At 33.1% G+C, this 17,703-nt stretch overlaps 2 protein-coding genes across 2 annotated transcripts; both read right to left on the bottom strand.

The window, feature by feature from the left end:
• Positions 1-4,569: 4,569 nt before the first annotated feature.
• LOC112741354 (uncharacterized) lies at positions 4,570-12,511 on the bottom strand. Its single transcript, XM_025790306.3, has 12 exons — positions 12,242-12,511; positions 12,068-12,157; positions 9,038-9,115; positions 8,691-8,765; positions 7,654-7,706; positions 7,258-7,408; positions 6,875-6,985; positions 6,457-6,583; positions 6,214-6,308; positions 5,900-6,038; positions 5,494-5,546; positions 4,570-5,069 (listed from the first exon to the last, which is right to left on the bottom strand). The coding sequence occupies exons 1-12, from the start codon at positions 12,284-12,286 to the stop codon at positions 4,977-4,979; spliced, it is 1,110 nt and encodes a 369-aa protein (XP_025646091.1). The 5' UTR covers positions 12,287-12,511; the 3' UTR covers positions 4,570-4,976.
• A 1,106-nt stretch (positions 12,512-13,617) lies between these two features.
• Positions 13,618-17,194, bottom strand: LOC112722998 (uncharacterized). Its single transcript, XM_025774219.1, has 6 exons — positions 17,048-17,194; positions 16,799-16,991; positions 15,667-16,683; positions 14,614-15,296; positions 14,344-14,528; positions 13,618-14,302 (listed from the first exon to the last, which is right to left on the bottom strand). The coding sequence occupies exons 1-6, from the start codon at positions 17,192-17,194 to the stop codon at positions 13,618-13,620; spliced, it is 2,910 nt and encodes a 969-aa protein (XP_025630004.1).
• Between the last annotated feature and the right edge of the window lie 509 nt (positions 17,195-17,703).

The following is a 17,703-nucleotide window of genomic DNA, read 5'->3' as shown; positions in this document are numbered from 1 at the left end:
AACCCCAGTCGAACTATTAAACTATTGAACCAGTAACCTCACCGGTTCATTGACCGGTCCGGTTCTCGCAACCTTGCATATTTCATATTTGTCTTTTTTGTCACCAATATATAAATTCTAATACTAAAATTTAAAAGTTTAACTTATTTTAAGGCAAACTTGAAACAATTCGAAAAAAAAAGAACTTATTTACCATTCAATAATTAATTAGTATTAGTCCATTTAGCATTCAATAAAATAATATTTTTTATATTTTTATTGGATAAAATTATTAATCAACGTACCATATATAACTGAAAAGAAAAACATCACTGTCTTCTAAACACAAGAAGTTGAAGACACCAAAAAAAAAAAAAAACCACAAGTTGAACAACAATATCAATATTTTTATGGTCTAATAAATTGTACACGCTTCTTAATAATTGGAGAACGAAGTAGTCACACAAGGCATCTCCATTATTCGCGAAAGAAAGACTTCTTTTTATTTGTTTTTTAACGTAGGGAGAAAAATGTAATTTACTTTGTCTTTTTTTATTATTTATTTCCTTTACACAAGGGACACGGCGTAGGGGAATATTCCTAATCTAACACACTGCACCAGCTAAGCCGAGGAAACGTTTACTTTGGCCTAAGATTTTTTGTTTGCTTTATTTTAAATTCTGAAATTTTGAGAATATCAATTTATGGCTAAATTTTGTTTTCTCTATACAAAAATTGTTAGTGTTTTTACTGGAAATAGAGTTATTTGATGTAATTGCAGATGGATGACTGTTGCAAGTAGAACAACGCCAAGACACAAGGGATGTGCTTTGTCAGCATGTGAGACACGTGTTAGCCATGTATGTGGTGAAATCGAATACAACATGTGGGAGGTGTGGTGCCACGTGGTGATATCTTGGCTAACATGCAGAGGTGTGTTGGACACGTATCACGTATTGATTTGTTGTTGTCTCAACACATGACATGTATGTTGGGTGTTCTGTCTATAAAAGGCGAAGTTCGTTATCATTTCAGTGATGGAGGGTACCATAAATATGGTGATGTATCACAACAGTGAGATTATCCAAAATACTCATGATGGGGTGAGTTTTGCTTGTGAGAATCCGTTTTTGTTTGTGGTTCTATGCACTATAACGTTCGTGGAGCTACAATATGATCTCTCTCAAAGGATAGAAAGTAGAGAGCGACATCTTAAAGAGGATTTTGTATCGAAATCCCGTTATCGTATTCGGTGGCTGATACAATTTGATATTATATCGATCATGGACGAAACAAGTATGCAACATATATTCCATATTTACCGGCAAACTCAAGTTCAACAGTCAAAGATTGAGTTGTATCTCAAGTTTGAACATACATATGCGAATGAGACTCAACATGACTCAGACATGGAAGATGATAAAGTTGAAGTGTTCGAAGGAATGAACAATGATAACGAAGAGGACTTCGAAGCTACCTATGAAGGCAGTGACAAGGACGAGGATAGTGATGGAGGAGGTGAGGCAATCATGGAAAATGTCGTGGTTTCACTCGCAGTCAATCAACCGATGGACGTTCCACCTTTTATACATAGCTTGGATCTTGACGCCATGCATGTATCGGAATTCTTCGAATATGCGAACATAGATATGTGAGGAGTGAGTAACATGTTTTCTTTAATTTATATTTTGGATGGATCAATGAGTGATAATTTTTTTTTTGTAGGTGTTGCTGATTCTAAGGACAGAGAGTTTAGGATCGGAATAGAATACAGTTCTAGAAAGTCGGTCGTTGCAGCAACTAGGAGTTACACTATCTCTAGAAAGTTGATTACACTGTTTATGAGTCCGATCCACAAACTTACATGCAAAATGCAAGACATATGGTCGTGGGTGCGATTAGCTTATTCAAACCAGCTTCATAGGAAAGAAAGGTTGTTGGAAGATACGGAGATATAACGGGAGGCACATGTGCACCATGGAACGATTTTACAATATCATTTCAAGTTGGACTCAGACACAGTTGCTGAGGCTATAAGGCCATTGGTTGAAACTAACCCATTCATGCATGAAGGTAAAATCTATAATTGCAGAAGTCCAGTCAAAGTTCAACTACACAATCAGTTACCGAATCGCTTGGTTGGCAAACAAGAAGTTGATAGCCAAAGTTTTCGATGGTTGAGAAGAATCTTACCAAAATTTGCCATTGTAATTCTCGGTAATGATTCAAAAGATGTCAAACTCAATTATCCAAATAGAAACATGACCTTGTATAACAGGAGTTAAGAAGCAGATGGTGTCAAGATACTTCACCATGTCTTCTAGAGTTTTAATCTATGCATTAGAGCGTTCTAGCATTGTAAGCATTTGGTTCAAGTTGACGTCACACACCTTTACATAAAATACAAAGGTTTCTTTTTAGTTGTAGTTGCACAAGATGAGAACTAAAATATTGTACCTATTGGTTTTGCCATCGTGGAGAAAATACCGCTAATACGTGATACTTTTTTCTTAGTAATTTACGAATGCATGCTGTTAGAAGAGACGACGTGAGTATAATCTTTGATTGACATGAGGCAATTCGGACAGAGTAAATCATAGCAACGGTGATTGAAAACCTCAAAGAGCATAGTAGATGTATTGTATTAGGCACATCGGTAGCAACTTCGTAAGGAATTTCAAGGCCTTGTACTTGCAAAAGTTTGTTGTCAACATAGGCTATTCAAGGACAATAGAAGAGTACAACATCAACTACAAGATGTTGTAAGAGCGAGGCAAGGCATATGCCTGATGGTGTGACACCATCGGAGTTACAAAGTGGGTATTGGCATTTGACGAGGGATATCAATGGGGCCACATGACGACAAACCTTGTTGAGTGCATAATTTTAGTGATCAAGGGTGCCCGAAATCTTCCTATGTTGGGCTCGTCTGAGCAACATATTATCGGTTGAACAAGCTATTTACGCGAAAGAGTTTATGGTTCAAACATTGAATACTGAGGAATTGTTGTTGCTGAGGTGGTTGCTAAGGAACTCCCTTGGACAATCTTAGCCATACTAAGAACAAATTCAAGTACCAATCGCGATAATCAGTAGACAGTCTAAAGTTCCAAATTGAAAGGGGATGTTGTTCTTGCAACCGAGTGTTGCGATATTTTTTCCAATCCTCCATCCATCCTGCATGTACTACCCTCCAGTCATGAAGTTGTATTCTGCGAAGAGTGATGTAATGATTTTTCACTCGAATGACTTTTGCACATAGTTATCATAATCGAATCGGTAATTGACCTGGTCATACGACTGGGTCACTGGTTCAACCGATGGATCACTAATTTATCTAGTTAACTCGGTTATAATTAAATAAAAATATAAAATTATAAAATAAAATTAAATGCATATTTTTAAAAATATATTAATAACAATCAAATATCAATTCTTAGATATAATTTATGGTGCAAAAAGGGATAATAAATTAGTCATTAGTACAAAATACTTTCTCAATTTAAATGAACGAGAAAAAACAAAAGATAACACAATCAATATAAATATATTAATATGTTTGTATATTATGTGTAGTTACTTGTTTGGTATTCATGTCAATCCATGCTTAAAAGGATAAAAAAAAAATAATTCATTCATGGTTTATATATATATATATTAATATATTATTTCATTTGGTATTAGTAGTCTACTCATAGTGTATTTTAGTGTAAAGATATTAAATAGAATTATTAATTTTGTTTAAAGAGATAAAAAAATTAAATTTGTTACTGTTAGAATATAATTAGAATCAATTAAGATCAATTAGTATCATTTATATTTATATAGCATATCTGTATATTAATTGTAGGATTCTATGCTTTTATTACTTTGATTCCTCTCGCACCTATATATACCCCTTGTACATTGTACTTTTCTTCACACTGAATAATGCACTCTTCATATTATTCTCTAAGTCTATTGTTTCTAACAGTTACTACTCAAAAATTTTTTACTATATATCAAATAATGTGTTCATTAGTTTTTATTTTATTGTGAAAATTATCTAGATCATAATACTAATAGTGTATCATAAGGTTATTATTATTAATGTATTAACCAAATTTTAATATTTATTATTTATATATATTTAAAAATTATATTTGAGGATGATTTATTTAGTTTCATAATAAAAGATATTTTTAAATTTGAATAATTTATTAATTAGCTTGTACTTATTATACCATATATTCAATAATTTATTGAAAAAAGAATATTAATTTAATGAATAATTTTTTTAAAAAAATATTGTTTAAAGAATAGGGACAAATAAACCCCTAATCAATTTGAATTTAGAGACAATTAAGTCCCTATCCATTTATAAACCTGACACGTCAGCGTTTTCCGTTCAGAGTTGACGGAAGAACACCCACAGAGACCACATTGTGTCACGAAAGTAGAGGACAGCGATCGAAGTGATCGTTTTTATTTCGAGGAGTTGTGTTGTCATTCTAAGAAGTGGACAACAACCGGATTGGTAGTTCACTCTAACAAAAAAGGAAAAGTTAAACATTTCTATTTAATAACACTAATAAAAGCTACCATAAAAAATGAGCAAAAACAATTCTGACATTTCTTGAAAAATTCATTACACTTAAATTACAAATAGAAATTAAAACAAACGACAAACAAAAATAGGTGAATAAGTTATTTTTGTAACCAACTCTAACTAAGTATCTTTATGTGTTTTTTGCTTTTTTCATTTCTGTTATTCACGCATTCAACTTCAATTCCAGCATCTCCTCCACCTTCTTCCAACTTGGTCAGATTTGATTGTCAAAAACACTTGTACACTTAGTATCACCAACAAAACAAATGCTATAAAAACTTGTGCAAAGGGCAAGCTTAACAAAATGCTAAGTTACAAACTGAGATCATGAAAAGGCTCAATTTTGTATTGTGAATCATTATTTTTCTTGCACATATTACATTGGAGATTTCACAATTGCTTTGAGTTTCTACCAGTGCGGAGCAAATACTGATACCAAATATGGATCAGTGCGATATGGAAGACCACTTCGAGCTCCAAGAGCTTTACAGTTGGCCGCAGCCTACGGTTGACATTAAACAACCAGGTAGTAAGGATCAAACTTTTTGACATTATGGTTATAGAGACTCTGATACTATATCATGATAAATTATTCATCCTGAACGCTCAAGTTACTAGGCAGATCAGAAAAACAGAAACACGTCAATAATTATATATCTAACCTCAAATTCACTATGTGACATTATATAAACTGGTAATGGGTATGGGCTTCATTGTCTTCCAATTTTCATAAAAACTGTTAAATGAATCCATTTTAGTCCTTGAAAGTTGAAACACTTTTCTTCTCAAAAGATTTGATCTTTTAAAAATCTATTAAGTATTAACCAACACATGAATATTGTGCATCTGTGTGAAATCCTGTTTTATTCTTCCTAACACTGATTATAAATCCATATTATGCCATCTTCAATTAAATGATTGCTTACCACATAAGAAGCAAATGGCAACATTGCCCTTGGATCAAAGTTGGCGCATATAGCTGCAAATACATATAAAATAAAAGGCTTTGTAAATTTTGCAGTTGTATAGTTGTATCATCAAACAATGAAGGTACCAATCAGCAAAACAAAATACTATCCAAGACTAGAAGCAACAACAACAAAAAAAAGTCTCGCCCCGCTAAATGGAGTTGGCTACATGGATCAAATGATGCTAGTGTGGTCTATTATGAATCATGTCTAAACTTGGCCTGTTAACACTAGAAGTAAAGGACAACAAAATTTAAGTCTATGTAGAATTGATGAATTATCCTCATATGGTTTATCTGAATGTGAAAATCACACAATTCAAGCTTGTAAATGCAAAAAGGTAATGTGAAGAGTTTCCGCATACCATATAAAATAGCTCCAACAAATGCGTCCCCGGCACCAGTTGTATCAATAATCTCTGATTCTGGAATCTTTTCAGCAGTCCCAATAGATAACCTTCCACACATGGATCCTATTCCTTCTGCAGTAAATCTTGTTATGGACTGGAAGGATTAACCGGAAAAAAAGATCAATACAAGTAGTATTTGCCAAGATTTAAAATAACTGGTAATAGCTCAACTAAATCAATAACTACTTCTAAAAGGTGGCAAACTTTCCTAATACATCACATCTCAAATTTCAGTTGGATAAAAAGTTTCTAGTTTCGCTCAGTTATACCGAGACTATGATTGTAGGCATGGTGCTATCATCCTTCGACTTTGATAGTGACTCCAAGTCGCTATCGATATCAATTTCTTCTAATAGGGGACTCTCTGCGAAAAGAACTTTGCAACTTACTTTAAAGAAATAAAATTCACAAAAGATGGTTATTCAACCAGATGCTATAGTTTTTCTCCCTACTCTAGCATATGAATCCAATTTTACAAGATCAAAACAAGAGGGTAGAAAAAGTATGTTCACCATCCGCAAGTTGCTCAAGCATTATGCAGCCATTCTTTCCTAAAGTCACGATTACAAATTTGAGTCTTGGAAGCCTTAACATGATCGAAACAAGTGCTCTTGGAATAGTTGATGCTCTTGTCCAAGCCTGTCAATGTAAGAAGTTATGACTCAGTTAAGAAAATCATTTATCACAATGAATCAGATAAACATTCAATTTCTATCAGATAAATTCATGTCTTCACATTTCCATGTTGTGTTTGTCAATACTTTTCTATATCATTCTTTGGCTACAATAGAAAGCTAAATATCAGTTAAATAAATTTCATGATCCTCTCATGAAATCTTGGAGTCTAAGAATAATCCAACCTAATAGAAAATTTCACAAGCATTTTTCTGAGAAATTCTACTTCATGATCATCACAGTAGTGTTACTTGCCTGTGGAAATTTTTCCGAGCATATAACATAATCTGTCAGTGGTAGGAGTTCGTCCAGTCCTTCCCTTGGCCTTTCAACATCAACTAAGATAGGTATTTTTCGATTAAATGCCTACGAGAACAAAATATAATTAAATCAGTTTAAAATTCATTGGACAGTATGTGAAAAGTTTATGAATCCACTAAAAGTTCATATATAGTTTTCTTTCTTGTTTTAATTGATTCGAACAGGCAAGGAGCCTCAACTTTTCACTGCTAATTCTCCTACCGTCAATGATCGGCATTGTTGGAGCTAGTAACCTCTTCAGAAGAAGAGTACATTGTAACAATTACAATCATGAAAAGATGAATTTTTTTATGAAAGAACTAATTTATTTAACTTACCTCGTGAGCAATGACAAGAGCAGTTTCTGGCATTCTTACATCAAAATAAGCCAATTTCGCTCCATCCAGTGCAGATAACAAACGAGGTCGTGGAAGATCTTCCGGTATCATTTTAGGATATCCTTCAGTGAATATGCAAGTGCGTGTTTTCCTAAATTTCAAAACATCATGATTATGGTTAATGGCAATCTATCTAACAAGAAAACTTAAGATGGAGATATATCATAAACACCAAGGAATTAGTAGCATTTTCATTAACACTTTAATTCAAGTTTCATCTCTAACATAGATTATTTTCATTGGATATAAATATCATCATCATGCATTCTTTTGTTTCTTTGAAACACATTTATTCAATTGAAATATTGGGTAGACCATTTAAGCAATGGCACATACGTTTGGTTGTCAATAATGATGTAGCTAAATGGTGTAGTCCCCTCCTTGGAGATCTGGAAACAAATGGAAATAGATTTTGGTGAAAGATTAATTACCAAAACAATCAAGATTGAACTGGTTGAACTCAGTCTGTGCTGCTTTAATTTGCTTGCCTCAGTCAAAGCAATTGGCGAGAGAAGTAAAATAGTTGCACAAAATTTTCTCATGAATCGATTCATGGTTATAAAACTACTGATATGGAAAAAGTTCCAAGTTTACCTACCAACTGTACTTGCAGCAGGATAACATATTCTATCATACTGCTATCAGACCGGCTATGATTTATGATATAGAGTGTTAGACAGATAAAGGGAAGCATGAACATAAGTTAAGTGTGACAAAGAGGAAGATGTTAAGATGAATAAGTGGTCATATGCGATTGGTTAGAATAAAGAACAAAGATATAAGAGAGAGAGTTGAAGTAGCACCTATTATGGAAAAGATTGTAGAATCGCGTCTCAAGTAGTTTGGACATGTGAGAAGAAGATCGACAGAGCACAAATTAGGAGGGTGGATGAGATGGAAGATGGGGAAGGGGTGAAAGACAGAGGAAGAGCTAGGAAGACCATCCATGAGGTGGTCAAACGAGATCTACATGTAAACGGTCCCTCCGTAGACATGATACATGATAGAGCTCAATGGCATTGTTTGATCTATGTAGATGACCCCACTTAGTAGGACAAGACTTTGTTGTCGTTGTTGTATAAACACAAATATTAAACAATTGTAGGATAAGTCTTACATTTTAAATTCTATATATATTATCCTATCTAAACGGGAGCCTTGGAGAATGGTTGATGTGATTATTTGGTTAGACGGTCTACATTATACTCTTTGGAAGCGATCCTTCCTCGAACCCTGCCCGGCTGCCCATATATATTATCCTATCTTTTTGTTTCCTTTTTTCGATAAAAATGTACAAGAAACTGCTAACATACTCAACTCGAGCTATTCATTCAGATCTAGAAAACAAAGAAAAGTTTGATATATATACATACCACCATGAAAGAGGTGTCAATCCCTTCAGCTTCTAGCTCCTCTACCAAGGCCCTGCCTTGAGGATCATTTGCAATCTAGTAATTATTTCAAAAAAAGAAAAATCAATGGAAATTATCTACACCATTAAGTTGAGTAGAATATCATTGAAACTATTAGATATATAACTATTTATGTGCCTCTAACCAGCAGCTTAAGCTTTTAAGGAAGTTGGTTTATGAGAAAGTATCAAGGCTTCTACTATAACTAAGGCTTATAGTTGGATCATTCATTGTTATCCCATTCTTTTAAATAAATATAAAATTTAAGCACAAGATAAAAATAGTGAAAAAGAAAAGAAAACAGGAACCTTAGAAATTATCCTTGGCTTTAAGCCAAGACGAGCTGCACAAGTCAAAGCATTTCCAGTATTTCCACCACCTTGGACCTAACAAATCGAGCAGGAAAGATTGCAAACAAACAGCGATCAGACTCCCTGTCCCAAGTAGAATATAAACCATATGCATCTTCATCTATTCATTCCTCGCTTTTCATATGGATTTTAAACACTATAATTAAAAACAAGTGTTAAATATATAGTTTAGAAGCTTGCAAGTATTTCTCCAAATGGAGATTCCTGTCGACAAAGTATTATTGTATTATGAATGCCAATAAGGACAAGAAAAACAAACAGAAAAGAAAAGCAGATATAGTGCAAAATAACTTCATAGTATATATTGTCCATCAAGATCCCATGAGGTTTTGCTTGGGTGGCAAAAAGAAGGTGAACAATATATACACACACACAATCATGCAGTCACCCGTATAGAATACATTTTAAAATATAAAATACACATTATAAATGAATTAAACAACATACATATTTATATATATATATATATATATATATATATATATATATATATATATATATATATATATATAGTCCATCAAGAAAAGTTTATTGTTATTTGCTAAATTATGATGAATAGTCACCTGCTGTGATAATTGTCCACTATGATTTGCCATATTTGATTAGCTGTTGCTCTAAAGTTTTTTACATCGTGTATATAATGGATTTATTTCATGTAACAACCACTCTTTTTTTTTTGTGCTAACTACTCTTGTATTTTATTAACTTTTTTACTTGTATTTCATGAAAGTATTAAGGAAGTAAATTACTAAAATACTGAAAATTCTAATAAACTACTTTTAAAATTTCAAAATTCCATAACTTTATCTGCCAAAAGTCTAACTTAATGGAAATAATTTATAATTAAAAACCATTTAGAAAAAAATAGATCCTTTTGTTTTTGGTATCTAAATATATCCTTTTGTTAACAATAAATATGTCATCTCGCAAAAAATTAAAATGCAGGTGTGAAAAAGAAAGAACTTTCTCCACCACTTTATAAAAAACTGGTCCTTTTTTTGTATATAATACTAGTAACTAGTAATAATAACGATGATGAAAACAATTAAATAAAATAATGATGAAAAGAAATTAAAAAAAAAAAAACTAACTGTACCTAACAAACAAGTAAGCCTATAAATCACCCATTATAAAACTTAAACCTATAATTAATAATTTGCAACCAAACTTTTTCTAACATATTTTGAACCAAAAAAAATCTAAAATAAGAAAACTTTAAATTAAAATTACTATTTCAAGTTTAAAATAGTTTATAGTATATATTTTACAAAACAAAAAATGACGGGTCGAAGACAACAAAAATAAAGTAAAGCTTTATCGAATCATGCTGCAAATAACTCCCACTTAAAACTATTTCAGGAAAGTAAGAAAAGAAAATCGCCGGAGTTTAACAACATTATTACCCCATCCAACTATTATTTACGACCCAAGACTTATTTAATTAGTGTCTTGCTTTGGACACTTGACAAGGGGTGGGTTTATTATATAAATTAGAAAATTTCAATATAAAATGTAAATTTAATACAATTAATTTCATCCACCGCTCTCTGTATTTAAAAATAATAAAAAAAACAGATATTTCATTATATGATAGTACACCAATATTAGTGATAACTCCATGCAGTAAAAACTAAAAGCAAACTTGATTCTTAAAACATTTGTTAAGAATGCACTTTATTATTTATAAAAAGAAACAATTTTTAATATAATTAATATCATTGAGAATTCCAATATCTTATCTTTGGTATAAATAACTTTTTCTTTTATATTTTACAACATAGATTGTTACTTAAATATTCTGTATTAAGTAAAGAATATTCCGCTTCTTACTATATGAATAGATTTTAACCATATATTTACTACGTTTTATATGAATAATTTAAATTTATAAAGATAATTTCTTATTCTAATTGATAAGATTTTTATAATATAGTATTTGTGATAATAAATATTTAAATAATATCACATATTAAAACTTAAATATTTAGCATATAAATATATAGAAAAATTATCGTAGAATGAGTATTGCATCCTTCACTTTTTTTCAAGACGTATTAATATTTGTTGTAATTTATTAGGAAAAAAAACCTGAAAAAGTTAAAAAATGTACCCGCCGCTAAATTAGTTGTTAACTTATTATGTACTAATTCAGTCATTATGTATTTAAAAAATGTACCCGCCGCTAAATTAGTTGTTAACTTATTATGTACTAATTCAGTCATTATGTATTTTGTTGCTACTTTTTTGTGTAGCATTGAAAAAACATTTACCTAAAGAGTAAAGCTAGGGAACCAAAAGCATATCAGCCAAAACCCAGCCAAATACTTTTGGATGAATTCAAAATTTTTACGAGTTAATATATATATGGATGTTTCTTCTACTAAGTATTAGAATGTTTCTTTTTCATATTAAATAGATGTTCTTTTATATATTTTTCGAATTTGTGATTGTTAGAAGTAGATAGATTAATGTGAGAAAAAAGAGGAAGATTTTTATAGGTTTTAATTATGTTTACTTAATCAATTTAAAATTTTTTAAATTTTGAATTTAAAAAATTTAAAATTAATTAATTATTGATATAAATTAATATAATTTTGTTTAGTTTTTAGCTGATAAGCTTTTGGTTACTTATACTTTTCCTTACCTAAAACAACCGATAAAAAATGCTCCTAATATTAAGGAAGTGAGTAATTTAGAAGTCCAATAAGGCATGAACATGTAAATACATAAAAGAATAATTTTTTTCTTTTATATATATAACATTTGTAATTGGAGAGAAATATGGTAGTTAAAGATGGTGGAAACTCTAGTAAATTTTACGTGAAATTAATAACAAAAAATTATTAGATAAAATTTAGTTAAATCAATCAAATTATTTAATTATTTTTAATTATTAACTTTATATAAAATTGATAGTATCTAAATTTTTAACTAAAAAAATATAACGAACTTTAGATAGGTAGGTACCTTGAGGTCAGTGGTTCTGTTCTTGGAGTCTGGTTTAGGAAAAGTTGGCACTGTTGCTAGTAAATCCACTCCAACTCCACCGAACCCAACCTGCCACAATTTCAATTCAGTAAATGATTGCTTGCGGAGATTAGAATTAGAACTAGAATTAGAAATAGAGAAGAGTGCACTGACAATGACGCGATTCTGAGGAATTGGAAGAGCGTAATCGGAAGACATTCTTCTTCTTTCTAGGGTTCCTCTTTCCCCTTCAATCAAATTAAGATCACCGTGTGTGTTTGTGTGTTGGTGGTGCTGAGTTGAAAGAAGAAGATGCTGCACATGAAGACAAATAAAGATGACTTGTTTAATTATTCATTCTTTATTCACTTTTCATTTTCAATCTTATATCAGCTTTGTCATAATGCTTCTTCGTGTTGGTTGACTTGCGCAAAATATGGTCTTCCCCTTTTTCTTATTTAATTTACGACCTTTGGATTATGGTAATTTTTTTAATTAGTTTATTCAAGTTAAATTTTTAAAAAATATTATTTTAAAAATTATAATATCTATATTTGATAAAAATGATTTAATAAATATAAATAACAACTAATATATTTGATTGAAATAAATTTTAAAATTTTTTTACATTCGAATATTAAATTTCACTATAGACTAATTTTCTTCTTAGAACATTTTTTAATGTTCTTTCAAAACGCAAAATTGGGACAATTAGGCGTGAAGGGAAAGGCTGAATAAGTTAAGACCATAGTTTCACTCTAATTGGTGCGCCACTCTAATTGTAAGGTTGAAGTTTGTACAACGTGTAGTCATGTATTACGTAGAGGTGGGGATGAAGTGGTTCAGACTGCTCGACCGGAGCTCATACGTCGACTCGTTTTAAGTTCGGTTTATTTTATTAAACAAATAAGATTTGGAATTTTTGTAAAGCATACCAGTTAAAAAAAAATAGGCCATAAATTTCAAAAAAAACTTATAAAACTTGTTAGGTCAATTTCAAAATAAATATTTTTTAAATAAATTATTTTTAATTTAAATTTTTAACTTTACTTATATTAGAAAAAAAACAAAATAAAAGAATCAATAGTTACGACTAATTAAGATTGTAATTTTTTTATTCAAAAAAATATTTATATATGATAAGTATGATTGTAATTTGTGACTAACCATTGATTTATAAATGAATTATCCTTTACAAATTATGAATTATAAATTTTAGAATATATTTTATATTAATTTAGAATTTTTAAATTTATTATTTTGAGTTATAATTCATAAAACAGACTTTTTAAATAGGCTTGTAGACTTATTGAGTTTTAAAAAAGTCAGACCCGAGCCTGAAAAAAGGCCTAAGAAAAATAACAGGCCAAGGTTTAGATCATCTATTTTTAATATAAGAAAGACTCATCAAAGCCGAAGCTCAGCTCAACTCAATCCACTTTTACTCCTAATTATGGGTCTTACTAGTTTTAAGACTCGTGCCAAGCACGGGGACATAAAAGAACTGGTTACAAGAAGACGACGAAAGAACTACATGACAAACATACCGTTCAAGGCAGAATGTCAGGTAGCAAGCCAGCAAAAACTTCTCTATAGACAACATTAATAGTATGATCTGAAACTATGCTGTTAGAACCAACAGATAATATTTTCAGTCCAAAATGCATGCTAACCCGAAAGAGCGCAACATAAAGTTGACCATGTGTAAACACAGGCCTTGGAAGATACACGCCAACGGTTGACAGCGTTTGACCTTGGGACTTGTTTATGGTCATCGCAAAACAAAGCGCAACCGAAAACTGTCGTCGAGTAAACCTGATCGGTAATGTATCATTATTAGGGGACATGTTCATCCTGGGAATAAAGACAACCTCACCAGTATTACAACCTGCTAATATGATGCACTCAATGATGTGGTCGCCAAGACGTCTAATCTGCATTCGCGTACCGTTGCATAGTCCATTGGATTGGTCAATATTGCGAAGAAGCATCACAGGAACACTGATTTTAAGAACTAACAGGTGTTGGGGAATTCCTGAACAATTCAACGCATTCAATGACTCCGTGCACATTGTGTATAATTCAAATTCCAGGTGACCATCTTCATTAATTAGTGTATCAGAGCTCAAGTAAACCCTCTCATTGCCAGGGATCAAAGACATCACATGATTGTTTACTTTAGTTACAACATCAAGTGTTGGTGCTAATATACTCCTACCCTTAAAATAATCCAGGCTAGAAGAATGGAGTAAAATGTCAGGATAAACGAACAATACCAAATCATGCAGACATGGAGACTCAATATCCAAAGCAAGTTGTCAGGTATTCTAATAACTGATTCGCCAACAGTGCTGTCTGCGAGTAACCCGTCACCAATTTGAAGCAACCATTCAGCAAATTCCCCTAATTGTACACCGTGGATATCTCGCATATCACGGCACAGCCTCATGTTTTCAGTTAACTGCAACACTTTGGCAAGATTGTTACAGGTTCGAAGCATTAATACACGAATGAACAATCTCTTCCCGGGAACCACAAGGAATTACAGGCAATATCTGACGGAAATCACCTCCCATAACAACAATTTTTCCACCAAATGGAGCATCAGGATTATATCCACGATCAAAACGAAGAACATCCTTAAGGCACTTGTCGAGCGCTTCAAAGCAAAATTTATTTAACATAGGTGCCTCATCCCATATAATTAATTTTGCAGATGAAATAAGACGCGCGAGGGGTGTGTCTTGCCTTATATTACAAATAGAGTCCTGGTTAACACTGAGTGGAACCTTAAAGCGTGAATGAGCAGTTCGCCCATTAGGCAACAACAGCACTGCATTGCCACTGGATGCCACGTTGAGAACAATATCACCCTTCGACCTTATTGAAGTAGACAGTGTATTCCATAGAAAAGTCTTACCAGTTCCACCGTATCCACAACCAAAGAAAAAACCACCAGCGCCACGACTAACTGCATTTGCTATTGTGTCGAACGCAACGCGCTGGTCTCGATTCAACCGGGAAACCAAATCAATGGAAATACTTGCCAACTCTGTCTTGTCGAAATTGAGCTCATAAAAAAAGACTGTGTTGGAAGGTTCAGTCGAAGCAACACAATCAGGAAACAACATGTCAGTAAATTCTTTTAGACTCCGACCATTCGGCTGCAAAAGTTTTTTAATTTTGGCAAGCGTGATGGACTTAATCTCGTGAACGGAACACTGGAAACCTAAGATCAAAATGCAAGACAGTTATATCATAAACAAATTCGACACGATGATGAAGGAAAAAAAAATAAATGCATAACACACTACAAGAGGTGCAAAAGAAGGGGAGTTTTTAAATGGATTGGTCTAAATTTTTGGCAAAACAATAACGTGATAGCAAAAAAATCTAGAAAGTTTACTCAAGTTATGTCTTCCAAAAAGCATCGAGTTGTCTACACAATGTTGCCAACATTGCTCCCACACCATGTCAGGGCGCACAATGTTGTTTGACATCAAAAGCATTGCAAACAAACATCCTGATATAATTCGGTGATGCCCACGCACTGGCTTCATTAAGTGCATCGATAAATTCCCTATCGTCCTACAATAAACCTAGCGCATAACAGGCCTCTTTAAATGTATCATACACAATGCCATCAACAGAACGAACATCAGCAAATGTATGGCACCCTTTTTGATAATTCAATAACAAACGAAGGCAGTACTCCTCTCCATGCGAGTGAGGAATATGTGTGAGACGACCAATCACATTCCCTTGCTTCCGTGGCCTCCACATGTGCCCCTGCTTGTCCCAAACAAAAAACGACAACATCTCCGCGTAAGTTAGTGTCCGGGCAAGATCAAAATCCTTGTTAGCCTTAAACCAGCCAATAAACATACTATCCTTTGAGACTGCAGCCTCGATAACATTCTCAATAAGCTGATGATCTTCGTACAAAACATTTTGTTCATTTGGCAGGTGGAATGGAAGGCGGATGACGTTAGGCTCTTTGAACTGAATCTCAAACCCGAATAGCCGCCAGGATGCCTCACAAGCAGATATATATCGACAATCATAGTAGTTTTGGATTTCATCCACAGTGACAATAGAATTAGCTGAATCATGTGATCGGAAGAACGAAGCTGTGACACGATCATTACCTTTGTGGACGTACTTGAACAAATACTTAATAGCAGACGTCTGGCAAGTATACTCAACATTTATGTGACACCCATACTTAAGGAGCAATGTTGCATTGTACAGGACAATAAACCAATTGTCAAGGTTAACATTCCTCTTGCTTGTTGAACGACCATTATCCGACCGTTTATACATGGGAAAACCTACACTGTCTATGGCTATTTTCTCACGAAATGGCATTGGATAAAACTTGGAACACCTCCCATTAACCATACATAGGCTACTCGTGTTCAAAACCCCACAGGGTCCATGAACCATGAATTTCTGGACTAACCTGTACAGCTTATGTTGGGTATGTTCATCGAGTATCACGGCCGATATATGATGGTCAATATCATCGGATGATCTAGGTTTCTCGGCTGACTGAATAAATAATAAAATGTGGCAGTTGGGAAGATCACGCTTATGGAATTCAACTATGTACACAACTTAAACAAAGATAATGGGAAAAAGAAAAGAATATGTTAGGGGACAAATAACCATTGATGGAAAAAGAACAAATGTGTTAGCGTGAACTTGAAGACACTGAATGAAAAAACTTACTTCCTTTGGGCTTTCCGAATATGGACCCATCCTTTAAGTCTTTTAGCAAGGCATCTAACTTGATCTTGAAAACCCTTGATATGATATCAGGCCTGTCACTTGGCTTTAATGAATAGTCTGCAACGCAATCTTTAACCTCGTTCCAATCTGGGTTACATGTGATAGTAATGAAATAGCTAGGTAACCGGCATACCTGCAAATAGCAAATGCATATTTACAATTGTTGTACATGTACCGGGGACCGCTGACAAATGAAGATGGCAGAATAACTCGTTCCCCAGTTTTTGTATCCTGTGTCTCACCCTGACTTAGGCACTCATGTAGGCCTTGCAATTGATGGGAGCGAAACTTGCTCTGGTGGAACCTGTGATATTGTAATCTTTCAGCTTCTACCATAGTGTAACTATCAACCAAAAATTGTTGGAACAAACATCTTGATTTGAGAAGAACTTGCAATTCATGCGATCTTATTTGGATTCGAAAAGACAGAAACTCCCTCATGCTAATTGTTTCTTGCTTATGTAACTGTTGCTTAGATCTTTCATTGGATATTAAGATATCACTCTGAAAACCATCTTCTCCGTATGGAAAAAGCAAGGGGTATTGTAGTGCAAGGTACTGTGGATGATTAACATCAATGCGTTTCAACTAATTTGAATGCATCTGAACAACGTCCCTTGAAAGGTTATCCATATCAAAATCACCTATAATAAGAGCAGCAACTTCAGACGCTGATGGTAGATTATATCTTCTACCATCAGTATTCCTCTTCTTGATAAGATGAAGTTGTAGCGGAGTGGTTGACTCTTTAGCGAACCTTTGCCTAGCATATCGGAAAGACTTAGCAAGAGAATTGTGGGAATCAAGCATGCTGCTGAGGTCGGCCACAATAGTATGATCTATAG

The sequence above is a fragment of the Arachis hypogaea genome, chromosome 2 (genome assembly GCF_003086295.3).
Source record: "Arachis hypogaea cultivar Tifrunner chromosome 2, arahy.Tifrunner.gnm2.J5K5, whole genome shotgun sequence".
Taxonomy (NCBI): Eukaryota; Viridiplantae; Streptophyta; class Magnoliopsida; order Fabales; family Fabaceae; genus Arachis; species Arachis hypogaea.
This window is presented reverse-complemented; position numbering and strand designations above follow the sequence as displayed.